This window comes from Bombina bombina, chromosome 6 (genome assembly GCF_027579735.1).
Source record: "Bombina bombina isolate aBomBom1 chromosome 6, aBomBom1.pri, whole genome shotgun sequence".
In the NCBI taxonomy this organism is placed as follows: Eukaryota; Metazoa; Chordata; class Amphibia; order Anura; family Bombinatoridae; genus Bombina; species Bombina bombina.
Genome location: NC_069504.1, coordinates 36113688 through 36131720, shown reverse-complemented (window position 1 = coordinate 36131720; position 18033 = coordinate 36113688). Strand labels below are relative to the sequence as shown.

Below are 18033 nucleotides of genomic sequence, written 5' to 3'. Positions count from 1 at the left end.
TTTTAGTTTTCAGAGAGATACTTGTTTATGACTAATTCCAACCTCAATATCTTAAATGTTTAGTTTCACAAAATTTAGTTTTTTTTTTTTCATCTTTGTTCTTTTATCAACGTTTGTTGAAAATATCTCTCATAATCTTATACAATCATTCAATTTTAAATCTCAGAGAAATACATGTTTATGACTAATTATTAGAACTTACCAAATATACAATATCTGAATATACATAAATTTAAGAAATATAATGTTTATAAATGTTCAACAAACATTTCTGAGCCAATTAGACACATATTGGCTGAAGCCAATTAGACACACATTGGCTGAAATTCCTAACCAATTGAAATGGAAGGAGGGCTATTTAAAGCCATAGGATTCAAAGGAGATCAAGCTTGACAAAGGCTGAAGTAATTTCAGCGGAAACGCGTTGCGGATCTCCTAGTGTGCATCAAGAGGAAGAAAAGAAAGGATCAGCTGTAGAGCCGGCACCCCACAGCTCAAACCAGACACTCCCATAATACTAAGCTAATCAGTGCCCTAACCGGTATAGGTGATAACTGAGCAAGAGACAGAAGTGTTTGTAGCTGGGGTTTACAGCGCGGCTTCAAGATCAGCAAAAACAGTTACACTGCTTGTCTTATTTTGGAGGCATTTTCTTCTAAAAGGTGACATCGGACAAAGAAGACAGCTCATTCCATTCTAAGAGCTGAACTTAAAAGGATCACTTAAACAGGTACCTGTAGTTTCTAGTGGATCCATTTGAGCACTAAAAAACACTGTGCTACACTAAAGGAATCACGGATACCAGTAAATCACTCATATTCATCTGCACCTTTGTGGACATTTTACTGATATGCTGACTTAGCCATATTTAACGGAAGCTATTTGGTTTATGCACTTAGCGCACATACTCTTAGATTATCAGTAGATAATTTGATGATAGATATTGTGTTACAAATTGCTTGATATTCTGATACATACAGTTCTAGTTGCTTACATTAGTAACCTACAATATATGTGTAATTTTCCTTGTGTAAATGCTTTTATAGAATACTCACATTTTAATAGAGATTGGCCAATCACATATTTTATTGTCTGAATTCTTGTATAAGGTTTAATTTATACCTAGGAGATTTTCATCTCATGTTATACATATTTTTTTATTTTTTTTTAGGTTCTTTTTGTGACATTTGTTGAAGAATAAATTATTTTTTTATTTAAACACTAAATTGCATGCTCTCTTTTTCTTGGGTATATTTTGCCTGTACTGGCGCTTTAGATTTTAACGCTTCTCTGTTACACTATACAGTTGCACTACTGTTTAGATGCCCAGCTAGGTTATACTATACAGTTGCACTACTGTTTAGATGCCCATCTAGGTTACACTGTACAGTTACACTACTGTTTAGATGCCCAGCTAGGTTACACTATACAGTTGCACTACTGTTTAGATGCCTAGCTAGGTTACACTATATAGTTGCACTACTGTTCAGTTGCCCAGCTGGGTTACACTATACAGTTGCACTACTGTTTAGATGCCCATCTAGGTTACCCTATACAGTTGCACTACTGTTTAGATGCCCAGCTAGGTTACACTATACAGTTGCACTACTGTTTAGATGTCCAGCTAGGTTACACTATACAGTTGCACTACTGTTTAGATGCCCATCTAGGTTACACTATACAGTTGCACCACTGTTTAGATGCCCATCTAGGTTACACTATTCAGTTGCACTACTGTTTAGATGCCCAGCTAGGTTACACTATACAGTTGCACTACTGTTTAGATGCCCAGCTAGGTTACACTATACAGTTGCACTACTGTTTAGATGCACAGTTAGGTTACACTATACAGTTGCACTACTGTTTAGTTGTCCAGCTAGGTCACACTGTACAGTTACACTACTGTTTAGATGCCCAGCTAGGTTACACTATACAGTTGCACTACTGTTTAGATGCCCAGCTAGGTTACACTATACAGTTGCACTACTGTTTAGTTGCCCAGCTAGGTTACACTATACAGTTGCACTACTGTTTTGATGCCCAGCTAGGTTACACTATACAGTTGCACTACTGTTTAGATTCCCAGCTAGGTTACACTATACAGTTGGACTACTGTTTAGATGCCCAGCTAGGTTACACTATACAGTTGCACTACTGTTTAGATTCCCAGCTAGGTTACACTATACAGTTGCACTACTGTTTAGATGCCCAGCTAGGTTACACTATACAGTTACACTACTGTTTAGATGCCCAGCTAGGTTACACTATACAGTTGCACTACTGTTTAGTTGCCCAGCTAGGTTACACTATACAGTTGCACTACTGTTTTGATGCCCAGCTAGGTTACACTATACAGTTGCACTACTGTTTAGATTCCCAGCTAGGTTACACTATACAGTTGGACTACTGTTTAGATGCCCAGCTAGGTTACACTATACAGTTGCACTACTGTTTAGATGCCCAGCTAGGTTACACTATACAGTTGCACTACTGTTTAGATGCCCAGCTAGGTTACACTCTACAGTTGCACTACTGTTTAGATGCCCAGCTAGGTTACTCTATACAGTTGCACTACTGTTTAGATGCCCATGTAGGTTACACTATACAGTTGCACTACTGTTTAGATGCCCAGCTAGGTTTAACTATATTTGCACTACTGTTGTGCTGTACAGTGAGGTGAAACTATAATTGCACTACTGCTGTGCTGTACAGTGAGGTTAAAGTGAAGGTCAATTTTGATGAATTAGTGCCCGGTTTTTAATAATCCTATTAAAAACAAGGGCACTTTAATTAATCAAAATTGACATTTCATTCTTTTTCTTCAAAAACTTACCTTTTCATTCTGGCAGCCGCTCCAGCGATTCCCACAGCTGTCGGAAGCCTCTGCAGACGTCAGAAATTACGAATCCGACTTCCTGATGCAACACCGTGATTGGAGGTAGCCGGATTCGTAGTTTTGGACCCACAAAGACGGCTTGCAACGGGCGGAGGAAGTGCTGGAGTGGCTGCCAGGATTAAAAGGTACGTTTTTGAAGAAAACAAGTGAAATGCCAATTTTGATGAATTAAAGTGCGCTTGTTTTTAATAGGATTATTAAAAACCGGGCACTAAATAATCAAAATTGACCGTAACTTTAAACTATAATTGCACTACTGTTCTGCTGTAAAGTGAGGTTAAAGTAAAATTGCACTACTGTTGTGCTGTAAAGTGAGGTTAAAGTAAAATTGCACTACTGTTGTGCTGTAAAGTGAGGTTAAAGTATAATTGCACTACTGTTGTGCTGTAAAGTGAGGTTAAAGTATAATTGCACTACTGTTGTGCTGTAAAATGAGGTTAAAGTATAATTGCACTACTGTTGTGCTGTAAAGTGAGGTTAAAGTAAAATTGCACTACTGTTGTGCTGTAAAGTGAGGTTAAAGTATAATTGCACTACTGTTGTGCTGTAAAGTGAGGTTAAACTATAGTTGCACTACTACAGAGCTGTAAAGGGAGGTTAAACTATAATTATATATATAAAACAGAATAAATAAAAAAAGTGGGTGCACCAGTATAAGGTGTACTCAAAAGGCCAGGAGAAAAGCACACTCTCTATATATAATAATGAGTTACAGAGACAAAATGGTTAATATGCAAAAAGGAAATTGTTTATAGGATCATAGAAAATTACATTGAAATTTACATAAAATCTAACATATGTGTAAACAAAAGTGCACACAAATATGCAAATGGACACATGAAAACACACAGACAAACACAACGATTCGTGGGCCCCTCACAACAGAATGAGCGTCAACTAGCCGGCTAGTAAAAGTTTAACTGTAGATGTGAACCAGAGTTAGAAAATATAATATAGGCAAAGGTGATTCAAAAGCCTGTATGTTCCATGATAGTATTAATTCAGCTGAAGCAGAAAGCAGTTCAATATGCATGGGTTAATAGGCAAACAACTGGTTAGAAAAGTACATGCAGGCACAGTAGCGCTCAATGTAATGCAATAGTTCCAAAGCTGAAACACAATGTGGGGTATCCACATGAGCTCTGAGCAGTGAAGGCATACAGGGCGGACCGCCGTTATCAAAATCGCCAACTCCTCCAGTCGCCAAATAGTAGGTATACTACCTCTCCTTCCAATAGTACGTATCTGCTAAAGCGGTCAACGGCTCACTACTCTTCCACATGAGAACAAACAGCCAGGTAAGGTGGGGGGATCCCACAAGTCGGGTGCTGCAAACCACCATTTATATAAATTTCAATGTAATTTTCTATGATCATATAAAAGATTCCTTTTTGCATATTAACCCTTTTGTCTCTGTAACTCATTATTATATATAGAGAGTGTGCTTTTCTCCTGGACCTTATACACCTTATACTGGTGCATCCACTTTTCTTATTTATTCTGTTTTGCATATAATATTTCCAGCTCATTTTTGAATTAGTGAAATTGTGAATTATTTAATAGTTGAGCTTGCTTTCTTCTCCACCCTTTTTTGTGTTAAACTATTATTAGACTACTGTTGTGCTGTACAATGAGTTTAAACTATAATTCCACTACTGTTTATATGTCCAGCAAGGTTACACTATTGTTGCATTATTGTTCTGTTGTACAATGAGGTTACACTATAATTGCACTGCTGTTAAGATGCCCTGCTAGGTTAAACTATAATTCCACTACTGTTTATATGTCCAGCAAGGTTACACTATTGTTGTACTACCGTTCTGTTGTACAATGAGGTTAATTTATAAATTATAGTTGCACTACTGTTGTGCTGTACAATAAGGTTAATTTACAGTTGCACTACTGTTGTGCTGTACAATGAGATTAAACTATAATTCCACTACTGTTTATATGTCCAGCAAGGTTACACTATTGTTGCACTATTTTTCTGTTGTACAATGAGGTTACACTATAATTGCACTGCTGTTAAGATGCCCTGCTAGGTTAAACTATAATTGCACTACTGTTGTGCTGTACAGTGAGGTTAAACTATAGTTGCACTACTGTTCTGCTGTACAGTGAGGTTAAACTATAGTTGCACTACTGTTGTGCTGTAAAGTGAGGTTAAACTATAGTTGTATTACTCTTCTCCTGTACAATGAGGTTAATTTATAAATTATAGTTGCACTACTGTTGTGCTGTACAATAAGGCTAATTTACAGTTGTACTACTGTTGTGCTGTACAATGAGATTAAACTATAATTCCACTACTGTTTATATGTCCAGCAAGGTTACACTATTGTTGCACTATTGTTCTGTTGTACAATGAGGTTACACTATAATTGCACTGCTGTTAAGATGCCCTGCTAGTTTAAACTATAATTGCACTACTGGTGTGCTGTACAGTGAGATTAAACTATAGTTGCACTACTGTTCTGCTGTACAGTGAGGTTAAACTATAGTTGTATTACTGGTGTGCTGTATAGTGAGGTTAAACTATAGTTGCACTAGTTGCACTGCTGTTGTGCTATATAGTGAGGTAATTTATAGTTGCACTACTGTTGTGCTGTACAGTGAGGTTAAACTATAGTTGCACTAGTTGCACTACTGTTGTGCTGTACAGTGAGGTAATTTATAGTTGCACTACTGTTGTGCTGTACAGTGAGGTTAAACTATAGTTGTATTACTGTTATGCTGTACAGTGAGGTTAGACTATATGTGCACTACTGTTGTGCTGTACAGTGAGGTTAGACTATATGTGCACTACTGTTGTGCTGTACATTGAGGTTAGACTATATGTGCACTACTGTTGTGCTGTACAGTGAGGTTAGACTATATGTGCACTACTGTTGTGCTGTACAGTGAGGTTAGACTATATGTGCACTACTGTTGTGCTGTACAGTGAGGTTAGACTATATGTGCACTACTGTTGTGCTGTACAGTGAGGTTAGACTATATGTGCACTACTGTTGTGCTGTACAGTGAGGATAGACTATATGTGCACTACTGTTGTGCTGTACAGTGAGGTTAGACTATATGTGCACTACTGTTGTGCTGTACAGTGAGGTTAGACTATATGTGCACTACTGTTGTGCTGTACAGTGAGGTTAGACTATAATTCACTACTCTTGTGCTGTACAGTGAGGTTAGACTATAGTGCACTACTGTTATGCTGTACAGTGAGGTTAGACTATATGTGCACTACTGTTGTGCTGTACAGTGAGGTTAGACTATATGTGCACTACTGTTGTGCTGTACAGTGAGGTTAGACTATATGTGCACTACTGTTGTGCTGTACAGTGAGGTTAGACTATATGTGCACTACTGTTCTGCTGTACAGTGAGGTTAGACTATAATTCACTACTCTTGTGCTGTACAGTGAGGTTAGACTGTATGTGCACTACTGTTGTGCTGTACAGTGAGGTTAGACTATATGTGCACTACTGTTGTGCTGTACAGTGAGGTTAGACTATATGTGCACTACTGTTGTGCTGTACAGTGAGGTTAGACTATATGTGCACTACTGTTGTGCTGTACAGTGAGGTTAGACTATAATTCACTACTCTTGTGCCGTACAGTGAGGTTAGACTATAGTGCACTACTGTTATGCTGTACAGTGAGGTTAGACTATATGTGCACTACTGTTGTGCTGTACAGTGAGGTTAGACTATATGTGCACTACTGTTGTGCTGTACAGTGAGGTTAGACTATATGTGCACTACTGTTGTGCTGTACAGTGAGGTTAGACTATATGTGCACTACTGTTGTGCTGTACAGTGAGGTTAGACTATATGTGCACTACTGTTGTGCTGTACAGTGAGGTTAGACTATATGTGCACTACTGTTGTGCTATACAGTGAGGTTAGACTATAATTCACTACTCTTGTGCCGTACAGTGAGGTTAGACTATAGTGCACTACTGTTATGCTGTACAGTGAGGTTAGACTATATGTGCACTACTGTTGTGCTGTACAGTGAGGTTAGACTATATGTGCACTACTGTTGTGCTGTACAGTGAGGTTAGACTATATGTGCACTACTGTTGTGCTGTACAGTGAGGTTAGACTATATGTGCACTACTGTTGTGCTGTACAGTGAGGTTAGACTATACGTGCACTACTCTTGTGCTGTACAGTGAGGTTAGACTATATGTGCACTACTGTTGTGCTGTACAGTGAGGTTAGATTATACGTGCACTACTCTTGTGCTGTACAGTGAGGTGAGACTATATGTGCACTACTGTTGTGCTGTACAGTGAGGTTAGACTGTATGTGCACTACTGTTGTGCTGTACAGTGAGGTTAGACTATATGTGCACTACTGTTGTGCTGTACAGTGAGGTTAGACTATATGTGCACTACTCTTGTGCTGTACAGTGAGGTTAGACTATATGTGCACTACTGTTGTGCTGTACAGTGAGGTTAGACTATATGTGCACTACTGTTGTGCTGTACAGTGAGGTTAGACTATACGTGCACTACTCTTGTGCTGTACAGTGAGGTTAGACTATATGTGCACTACTGTTGTGCTGTACAGTGAGGTTAGATTATACGTGCACTACTCTTGTGCTGTACAGTGAGGTGAGACTATATGTGCACTACTGTTGTGCTGTACAGTGAGGTTAGACTGTATGTGCACTACTGTTGTGCTGTACAGTGAGGTTAGACTATATGTGCACTACTGTTGTGCTGTACAGTGAGGTTAGACTATATGTGCACTACTGTTGTGCTGTACAGTGAGGTTAGACTATATGTGCACTATTGTTGTGCTGTACAGTGAGGTTAGACTATAATTCACTACTCTTGTGCTGTACAGGGAGTTTAAATAAAAAGCTTTGCCACTGTTCTGTAATTTATGTGATACTTTGCAAAGACATCAAATAAAGCTAAAGCAGTTAACGTTTTTGATACCTTTTTGAGCTTTTTTACTGAAGCAGACTAACTAACCACATCTGTCTTTCACTCTTGCAGGAAGTGATATTGTTGAAGCTCAGCTGGAGAATATTTTTATTGTGACGTCTCCTTATAAAATCCTTTTCACTAAAACTCCCAAGTATTTCAAGCCTGGTCTGCCCTACGACCTTCTGGTATATGTTTGGTATATGGTTGTCCATGTCACTCTGTTGTGTTCTCCTTGCTTTTCAGTACTGTCATGGGATACCTGTCTCTCTGTGCTAATCAGTCGGCCTTTCACAGTATTGGCTGGTGAAATCTGTCTTTATATCAAATGAGGTAGTAATACAGCATGTTCATTTTCTATCACCTGTATTCTCAAGATACCCATTGTGTCTTATGGTATCTATTTCTCTTTTCTCTTCATTCTTTATATAACTGCTTTTCAGTCTCAGGGGCCGATTAAACAACCCCCATATCGGCCCCAATGTAACTGTTTCCATGCTGCTCCTTAACTCATATGCCTCACCTAAGGCTGCGGTTTGCAATCCGCCCAATTGTGTATGATTGGGTTGATTGACACTCTCTGCTAGCGGCCGATTGGCCACAAATCTGCGGCATTGCACAAACAGTTCAACAGATCAAAGGCAGTCTTTACCTGTAACACTTATTGTACTTTTACCAGTATCAATATAATGAGTTTGATATCCATTTAACCCAAGTCTTTGGGAAAACCCACATAATTCTTTTCCTTTCTCCTCATTAAATTTAACTATTCCTCCCCCAGGTCTATGTTACAAATCCAGATGGTTCTCCTGCAGTTGGGGTCCCCGTAGTGGCTAAACCATTTAATATTAGAGGAATCACCAAAGAAGAGGGAATTGTAAGACTAAAACTGAGCACACGTTCAGATGCAGGCGCTCTGCTTATAACCGTGAGTCACATATACGTTTCTATATACAACTACAGCACATATGGCCCAAGGTGCTTTTACCATCTGATAACGACTTAATTTGTTAATTGTTGACACAATACAAGCCCCACTAGTGCTCTAAACAGCTGCAATAGTTAAAATGCTGGTGCACTATATTTATCTATGCTTCACAAGCACAAGCAGAGAAAAATGCTAACACTAAAATAGTGATTACTTTTACTAGAAGCATTTTTGACTACATGTATATTGCAAATATATTTCTTTTCAAACGTAACTAATCTATGTGAATTTAAATTTTGAGCAGAATGTCCCTTTAAATATCATCATACAGAGTTAAATATAGTGAATATATTTGCCTTTGGGTCTAGTCTGTTCTTCTTCTGCCCCAGGCCTACACAATGCTTTGTTTTACAAGTTTTGTGACCACTGGTGCACTCTTTTGCATTTGTGTTGTTCTTGATTATTTTACACATAACAACTTGTTAGATAGTAGTATTAATATCTAAAAGAAAAATATTGTAAGTGAATTGTGATGTTGCCACTTAAACATTAAAAACAGCAGACTAAGACTTGTTTGATCATGTTTGATCGTATGAAGGGGACTTTGCTCTGAAAACAACAGAGATAACTGATTGAACTGTAATATGTTTCAAGGCTGCCTGATGTTAATGTATTCCTCTTGTTTAGAGTTATTTCCTATTGCTCAGAGTCATTTTTCATTTTGTTATTTCCGGTACTGCAGGATTTTGGGCTGTATAAGGCCTAGATTTAGAGTTTGGCGGTAGCCGTGAAAACCAGCGTTAGAGGCTCCTAACGCTGGTTTTAGGCTACCGCCGGTATTTGGAGTCACTTAAAAAAGGGTCTAACGCTCACTTTTCAGCCGCGACTTTTCCATACCGCAGATCCCCTTACGTCAATTGCGTATCCTATCTTTTCAATGGGATCTTCCTAACTCCGGTATTTAGAGTCGTTTCTGCAGTGAGCGTTAGAGCTCTAACGACAAAACTCCAGCCGCAGAAAAAAAGCAGGAGTTAAGAGCTTTCTGGGCTAACGCCGGTTCATAAAGCTCTTAACTACTGTACCCTAAAGTACCCTAACAGCCATAAACTACCTATGTACCCCTAAACCGAGGTCCCCCCACATTGCCGCCACTCGATTAATTTTTTTTAACCCCTAATCTGCCGACCGCCACCTATGTTATACTTATGTACCCCTAATCTGCTGCCCCTAACACCGCCGACCCCTATATTATATTTATTAACCCCTAACCTGCCCCCCACAACGTCGCCGCCAGCTACTTACAATAATTAACCCCTAATCTGCCGACCGCAAAGCGCCGCCACCTACATTATAGCTATGTACCCCTAATCTGCTGCCCCTAACACCGCCGACCCCTATATTATATTTATTAACCCCTAATCTGCCCCCCTCAACGTCGCCGACACCTGCCTACACTGATTAACCCCTAATCTGCCGAGCGGACCGCACCGCTACTATAATAAATTTATTAACCCCTAATCCGCCTCACTAACCCTATCATAAATAGTATTAACCCCTAATCTGCCCTCCCTAACATCGCCGACACCTAACTTCAATTATTAACCCCTAATCTGCCGACCGGAGCTCACCGCTATTCTAATAAATGTATTAACCCCTAAAGCTAAGTCTAACCCTAACACCCCCCTAAATTAAATATAATTTTAATCTAACGAAATTAATTAACTCTTCTTAAATAAATTATTCCTATTTAAAGCTAAATACTTACCTGTAAAATAAACCCTAATATAGCTACAATATAAATTATAATTACATTGTAGCTATTTTAGGATTAATATTTATTTTACAGGCAACTTTGTAATTATTTTAACCAGGTACAATAGCTATTAAATAGTTAAGAACCATTTAATAGTTACCTAGTTAAAATAATAACAAAATTACCTGTAAAATAAATCCTAACCTAAGTTACAATTAAACCTAACACTACACTATCATTAAATTAATTAAATAAAATACCTACAATTACCTACAATAAAACCTAACACTACACTATCAATAAATAAATTAAATACAATTCCTACAAATAACTACAATGAAATAAACTAACTAAAGTACAAAAAATAAAAAAGAACTAAGTTACAAAAAATAAAAAAATATTTACAAACATCTGAAAAATATTACAACAATTTTAAACTAATTACACCTACTCTAAGCCCCCTAATAAAATAACAAAGACCCCCAAAATAAAAAAATGCCCTACCCTATTCTAAATTAATAAAGTTAAAAGCTCTTTTACCTTACCAGCCCTGAACAGGGCCCTTTGCGGGGCATGCCCCAAGAAGTTCAGCTCTTTTGCCTGTAAAAAAAAACATACAATACCCCCCCCCCCAACATTACAACCCACCACCCACATACCCCTAATCTAACCCAAACCCCCCTTAAATAAACCTAACACTAAGCCCCTGAAGATCTTCCTACCTTGTCTTCACCTAACCAGGTATCACCGATCCGTCCTGGCTCCAAAATCTTCATCCAAACCAAGCGGGGGTTGGCGATCCATCATCCGGTGCTGAAGAGGTCCAGAAGAGGCTCCAAAGTCTTCCTCCTATCCGGCAAGAAGAGGACATCCGGACCGGCAAACATCTTCATCCAAGCGGCATCTTCTATCTTCTTCCATCCGGCAAGGAGCGGGTCCATCTTGAAGCAGCCGACGCGGATCCATCCTCTTCTCCCGACGACTAGACGACGAATGACGGTTCCTTTAAGGGACGTCATCCAAGATGGCGTCCCTCGAATTCCGATTGGCTGATAGGATTCTATCAGCCAATCGGAATTAAGGTAGGAATATTCTGATTGGCTGATGGAATCAGCCAATCAGAATCAAGTTCAATCCGATTGGCTGATCCGATCAGCCAATCAGATTGAGCTCGCATTCTATTGGCTGATCGGAACAGCCAATAGAATGTGAGCTCAATCTGATTGGCTGATTGGATCAGCCAATCGGATTGAACTTGATTCTGATTGGCTGATTCCATCAGCCAATCAGAATATTCCTACCTTAATTCCGATTGGCTGATAGAATCCTATCAGCCAATCGGAATTCGAGGGACGCCATCTTGGATGACGTCCCTTAAAGGAACCGTCATTCGTCGTCTAGTCGTCGGGAGAAGAGGATGGATCCGCGTCGGCTGCTTCAAGATGGACCCGCTCCTTGCCGGATGGAAGAAGATAGAAGATGCCGCTTGGATGAAGATGTTTGCCGGTCCGGATGTCCTCTTCTTGCCGGATAGGAGGAAGACTTTGGAGCCTCTTCTGGACCTCTTCAGCACCGGATGATGGATCGCCAACCCCCGCTTGGGTTGGATGAAGATTTTGGAGCCAGGACGGATCGGTGATACCTGGTTAGGTGAAGACAAGGTAGGAAGATCTTCAGGGGCTTAGTGTTAGGTTTATTTAAGGGGGGTTTGGGTTAGATTAGGGGTATGTGGGTGGTGGGTTGTAATGTTGGGGGGGGGTATTGTATGTTTTTTTTTACAGGCAAAAGAGCTGAACTTCTTGGGGCATGCCCCGCAAAGGGCCCTGTTCAGGGCTGGTAAGGTAAAAGAACTTTTAACTTTATTAATTTAGAATAGGGTAGGGCATTTTTTTATTTTGGGGGTCTTTGTTATTTTATTAGGGGGCTTAGAGTAGGTGTAATTAGTTTAAAATTGTTGTAATATTTTTCAGATGTTTGTAAATATTTTTTTATTTTTTGTAACAGTTCTTTTTTATTTTTTGTACTTTAGTTAGTTTATTTCATTGTAGTTATTTGTAGGAATTGTATTTAATTTATTTATTGATAGTGTAGTATTAGGTTTTATTGTAGGTAATTGTAGGAATTTTATTTAATTAATTTAATGATAGTGTAGTGTTAGGTTTAATTGTAACTTAGGTTAGGATTTTTTTTACAGGTAATTTTGTTATTATTTTAACTAGGTAACTATTAAATGGTTCTTAACTATTTAATAGCTATTGTACCTGGTTAAAATAATTACAAAGTTGCCTGTAAAATAAATATTAATCCTAAAATAGCTACAATGTAATTATAATTTATATTGTAGCTATATTAGGGTTTATTTTACAGGTAAGTATTTAGGTTTAAATAGGAATAAGTTATTTAATAAGAGTTAATTAATTTCGTTAGATTTACATTATATTTAATTTAGGGGGGTGTTAGTGTTAGGGTTAGACTTAGCTTTAGGGGTTAATCCATTTATTATAGTAGCGGTGCGGTCCGCTCGGCAGATTAGGGGTTAATAAGTGTAGGCAGGTGTAGGCGACGTTGAGGGGGGCAGATTAGGGGGTAATAAATATAATATAGGGGTCGTCGGTGTTAGGGGCAGCAGATTAGGGGTACATAAGGATAACGTAGGTGGCGGCGCTTGGCGGTCGGCATATTAGGGGTTAATAAGTGTAGGTTGCTGGCGGCGACGTTGTGGGCGGCAGATTAGGGGTTAATAAATATAATATAGGGGTCGGCGGTGTTAGGGGCAGCAGATTAGGGGTACATAGCTATAATGTAAGTAGCGGCGGTTTACGGAGTGGCAGATTAGGGGTTAAAAATAATATGCAGGGGTCAGCGATAGCGGGGGCGGCAGATTAGGGGTTAATAAGTGTAAGGGTAGGGGTGTTTAGACTCGGGGTACATGTTAGGGTGTTAGGTGCAGACGTAGGAAGTGTTCCCCCATAGGAAACAATGGGGCCGCGTTAGGAGCTTAACGCTGCTTTTTTGCAGGTGTTAGGTTTTTTTTCAGCTCAAACAGCCCCATTGTTTCCTATGGGGGAATTGTGCACGAGCACGTTTTTGAGGCTGGCCGCTTGCGTAAGCAACTCTGGTATCGAGAGTTGAAGCTGCGTTAAAAATGCTCTACGCTCCTTTTTTGGAGCCTAACGCAGCCTTTTTTTGGACTCTCAATACCAGAGTTAATTTTATGGTGCAGCCAGTAAAACGCGGGCGTTAGTTTTTCGGGTCGTTACCGACAAAACTCCAAATCTAGCCGTTAGTTTGCAGAAGTATCACAGTGACCTTGAATTCCCATAAAATGAACCATTCCCATTGGTGACTGAGCTATGAGGACTTATTTGTAAGTGTTTTGGCATTACTGGCGCTTACACTTACTGTGGTTAACCCTTAGTGGTTTGCAGCTTGGGAGCTGCAGTGGACTTTACCTTTGTGGTTAACCACTTATCCGGGACGTAAACACATAGGGGCAAGTAGAGCCTTATCCATTTTATCAAATTTATCCGGATTGTTCCTAAGCACACACCTAAATTAGCGCGTTGTCTACTTATGCTAACTCAATTACCTTATTACAAGCTGATTTATCAACTTTTAATGCCGTTTTTTTAAAAGATGATGTAAACTATTACCATGACGAGTAATAGCCGCTAAAAGCATGACAGTCTCTCATACCCCAACGCAATAAACTCCTAAACCGCCGTAACACCATCACAATTAACCCTTATAACACCATAGTTCCAAACTCTATTAACCCCTAAATGCCATAAACCTAATCACAATGAAGCCCTAAAATCCACTACTTTTAACCCCAAAAACTGCTAAGACACCTAACTCTAATAACCCCTAAATCAGAGGCGTAACTAGAAACCACAAGGCCCAGGTACAAGAATCTAAGGAGGGCCCCCAATCCTTCCACCCCCCAAAAAAATAATAATTGCTTTGAGAAATTTGATACATATCTTGTTTTTCTACATTTAACACAGTAAAAAAAAAAATTGTGGAGTTGTTTGGAATGTTGGTATCATTTGTTTTTGTCAGCATGTACAACATTTGATAAAGGTGTCTGTGTAACAATGAAAAATAATGTCAAAATTAAACTTTCATGTTTTAGATAGAGCATGCAATTTTAAACAAATATCTAATTTACATTGTGACGGACCGCCTGGTACTCCGAATGAGCACCTCCGTCAGAACAGTTTCCTTGTCCTGGACATCCTTTTATCCAGAGCAATAGCTCCTGGTATCCCCCTTTGACTGCAGTCTAAAGTTATAGAGGTGAACAGAACTGAGACAACACTCAGGTTTCTGAACACAAAATGAACACTTTATTTAAAAGCAGCACACACATTTATACAGCCTGGCATTCCAAAGCCACAGAGCTTCAGCATACAGAGGGAATTGGTTAAATAGTAAAACAAACATATGAACAATGCAAACACCTCTAAACAATTGTCTATTCACAACAGTAAAACAGATTAACATATCAAGTTAATTAACTGGGGAAGAAAGTTTACTCAGACAATCTGATGTTGGGCAGTCTAGTTAACATAATCACACAGGAACACAATCAGTTTACCCAGAAAGACTCCTGAGACACAATCAGATCTGAAACGTAAATAAAACACCTCTTATAAGAAAATATAAAAACAGCTCTTATTAACTATTAAGTCCTTTATGCTCACTTGGTTTATTGAGTCACAGTACATGGGGTGTCTGGCATATAAAATTCCACATTTCCATGCAGTCTCTGGGTATCATTAAGCCCATGTACCCCCTGCCCAAAGAGTGTTCTGTGACAGGCCCCCAGATCATGGTGACTCACATCACATATCTCCCCATTCGGAAGGAGACTAACACAGGAGGAGACCCCAGACAGGTTGATTTTGAAGTTAGTCCATAGATCCATTCCCCCAATGCCCAAATCCACACAGTACCCCAAACAAATTGTCCCGAACAGAGCATCACTCACCGGGCCGACCTCTGCCTCTCTCATAGAACATACTCGACACTGGGGAGAAGTGTCGACTGTTCCTTCTCCCTGGAGTCCTTTCATTTACTGGAGAGAAGACAGGGTGACTGGGCTCACTCCAACATGCAGCTGCGGATCTGGGTCAACTGCCCAGCATCCCTGGGGAATACAGGTGGAGACTAGTCCCATCCACTTGTACTCAATATAAATCCCCCATTGCTTGCAGGGAGAGGCTGACATCTCTCAGTCCCAATGCCAGCTCATCCGCTGGGATAGATGCATGCTCTTCTGGTCCCTGTGCCAGCGTGAGGCTCTCATTCCTGTTTTCTGGGACGCCAGTTAGGGGTGGGCAGATGCCAACAACACTCTGCCCTGTTGCCTGCTCTTCTGCTGGGTAATCCACATCTGACACCTCAGAGGAAAAGTCAATTAGATTCCCAATCTCTGGGTCCTGCTGGAAAGATAACAGGGTGACTAGGGTCCCCATGTCAGGGGTTTGGGGTCTGGGCTGACTTCCCCGCATCTCTGCACTCCAGGGGTGGAGACCACCGTCTCATCCACACCTCCTGGCCAACATCCATTTATATCAAGTCCACTAAATCCGTTACCTCTGTAGTACATAAAGGACCACTTTCCTGCAGTTCTAGGTAATCCACCTCGAAGTACCATTCCTGTTAGATAAGCCATGTCAGGTCACGCTCCAAGACAAGTGCTTTCGATGGCCTCCTGCCTCTTACTTTGAATGCCTCAGAATCGATATCCCTCGGAACTGCCAAAGTCAACTTTCTCCTAAAATGCTTCCCATAATAAGCCGGGCCGCCAAAGTCATCACCTTCCGGGGAATAGTGCACTTTTTGCCCTCGACTGCCACCTATCTGCAAACCAATATAATGCTCTGTACCGATCCTCAAGCTCGACCTCTCTTTGCACCAGACACTTCAGCTCGGCTATCCCCTTACCTGTGGGTCGTCCTTTCAATAAGCAGAGCCGCAAGTTTACCTTGTCCCCGAAGAGCTGTTATGGGGAGGGCAGGACTTTGCCTCTACAGCCATACCAATTCTCCAATGCATCTTCCCACATCTCTAGCCGAATCAGGGGTCTCCATTCCAGGCACATATTCTCTGGAACTGGCCCTCCTAGCACAGCAAGGGCAACTTTGACTTGCCGCTCAAAGTCCCATATCAGAACTTCCCATTTAGAGGTATCTGATCCCAGCAGCTCAGCCGTCCGATTAGTCCGATACCTGGTGATCTGCTTCACCACCTTGGCGTTCGTTATCCAGATTGCTGCTTCAGATGGGTTGGCTCCGTAGATCATCCATAATCATCTGGCTGCGATTCTTCACTGCCTGCCATTGACGCATATTTGTAGTGCTGCTTAGGGACTGATAGCTAGGCAGCACATCCCTGCATCCCAGCTTGTCCTGTGCAAAAACAGAAAGGGTGGAGATATAGGGTCGTGGTTACACTTAAGGGATCAGGTTTAATTTTTAGGGATACAGATTTCCCCAATGTGCAAAAGAAGCAAATATTTATTAATGGAATTTATTTCCAATGTTTGTGTCAGGGTTACTGTGCCTTTAAGCAGGGATTTGCATAGGAACTTTCTCATTGGTTGCCTAGGTTATAAGTTCCACAATTTCCTGTGGCTCCTTGCTTAGTATTTTGTAGTGTAATCTACCTTTACCTGAGCCCTGCTTGTGTTCCTGTTGCAAGCCTCTATTTTGGATTACAATTTAAAGTTTCATCTATTCTCAGTGGAAGTGGACTTTAACCTTTATTCACCTACTTCTGAATTTGTCTGCCAGTATTCTGAAAAGGAAGACAGTGTGAATCTTTCGCTACAGTTCCCTAATTTCCACTAAACTTTTCTCACCTGCATTTTTACTTGTGCTGAATCAACACTGAATCTGCAGCAGCAGCTGCAAACTGTCACTTCTCCCTCTGCTGCAGCTAATTCAGCATACAGAGCCTCAAGCATCAGACCGGAGATTGCCGCACAGATCAGCTCACTTCTCAATACTCTCCTCCTGCTTTGTTTGCAAGTACTTTTCAGGAGTAACGGCTATCATTGTCAGCTGACCGGAGGGCGGATTAACCAACCTGTACCGCAAGTATCTTTTGTTGCTTTTCTTACAAAGTATCATTTCCATACGTAGTTGAATAACTGCAAGCAAGTCTAATCCTCTTAAAGTGATACACCTCAGTTTAATGTTACCATACTAAGAGGTGCTGTAAGACTTTGTGTTATAAAATCCTATTGGAGTTATAAGGATTACCAATTTCCTGAATTGACATTCTCAGCACCCTGTATCTTTGTATCTGTTTTCAGTCTGCAACATATTGATTGAAGTATTCGATAAACTGTTTATGCTATTATTTTACACATACCATATGTTTTCAGTGTTCTTAATTAAGGAACATTTGAATCAATCCACATTGGAATATTTGTCCATCATATTGATTTTGCACTATTCTTGCTGGGATTTCACTCCTCAATAGTGAACTCATATTTGGAACAGTGATAC

General features: G+C 40.1%; 1 protein-coding gene across 3 annotated transcripts in view; it reads left to right on the top strand.

Moving 5' to 3' along the window:
- The window catches only part of LOC128662561 (complement C3), a 568605-nt gene that overhangs the window by 175313 nt on the left and 375259 nt on the right, over positions 1-18033 (top strand). For all 3 annotated transcript variants that reach the window (XM_053716362.1, XM_053716361.1, XM_053716360.1), the window contains exons 10-11: positions 7905-8020; positions 8614-8760. In XM_053716362.1, coding sequence (XP_053572337.1) covers positions 7905-8020; positions 8614-8760 — 263 coding nt within the window. The remainder of the gene's footprint in view (positions 1-7904; positions 8021-8613; positions 8761-18033) is intronic.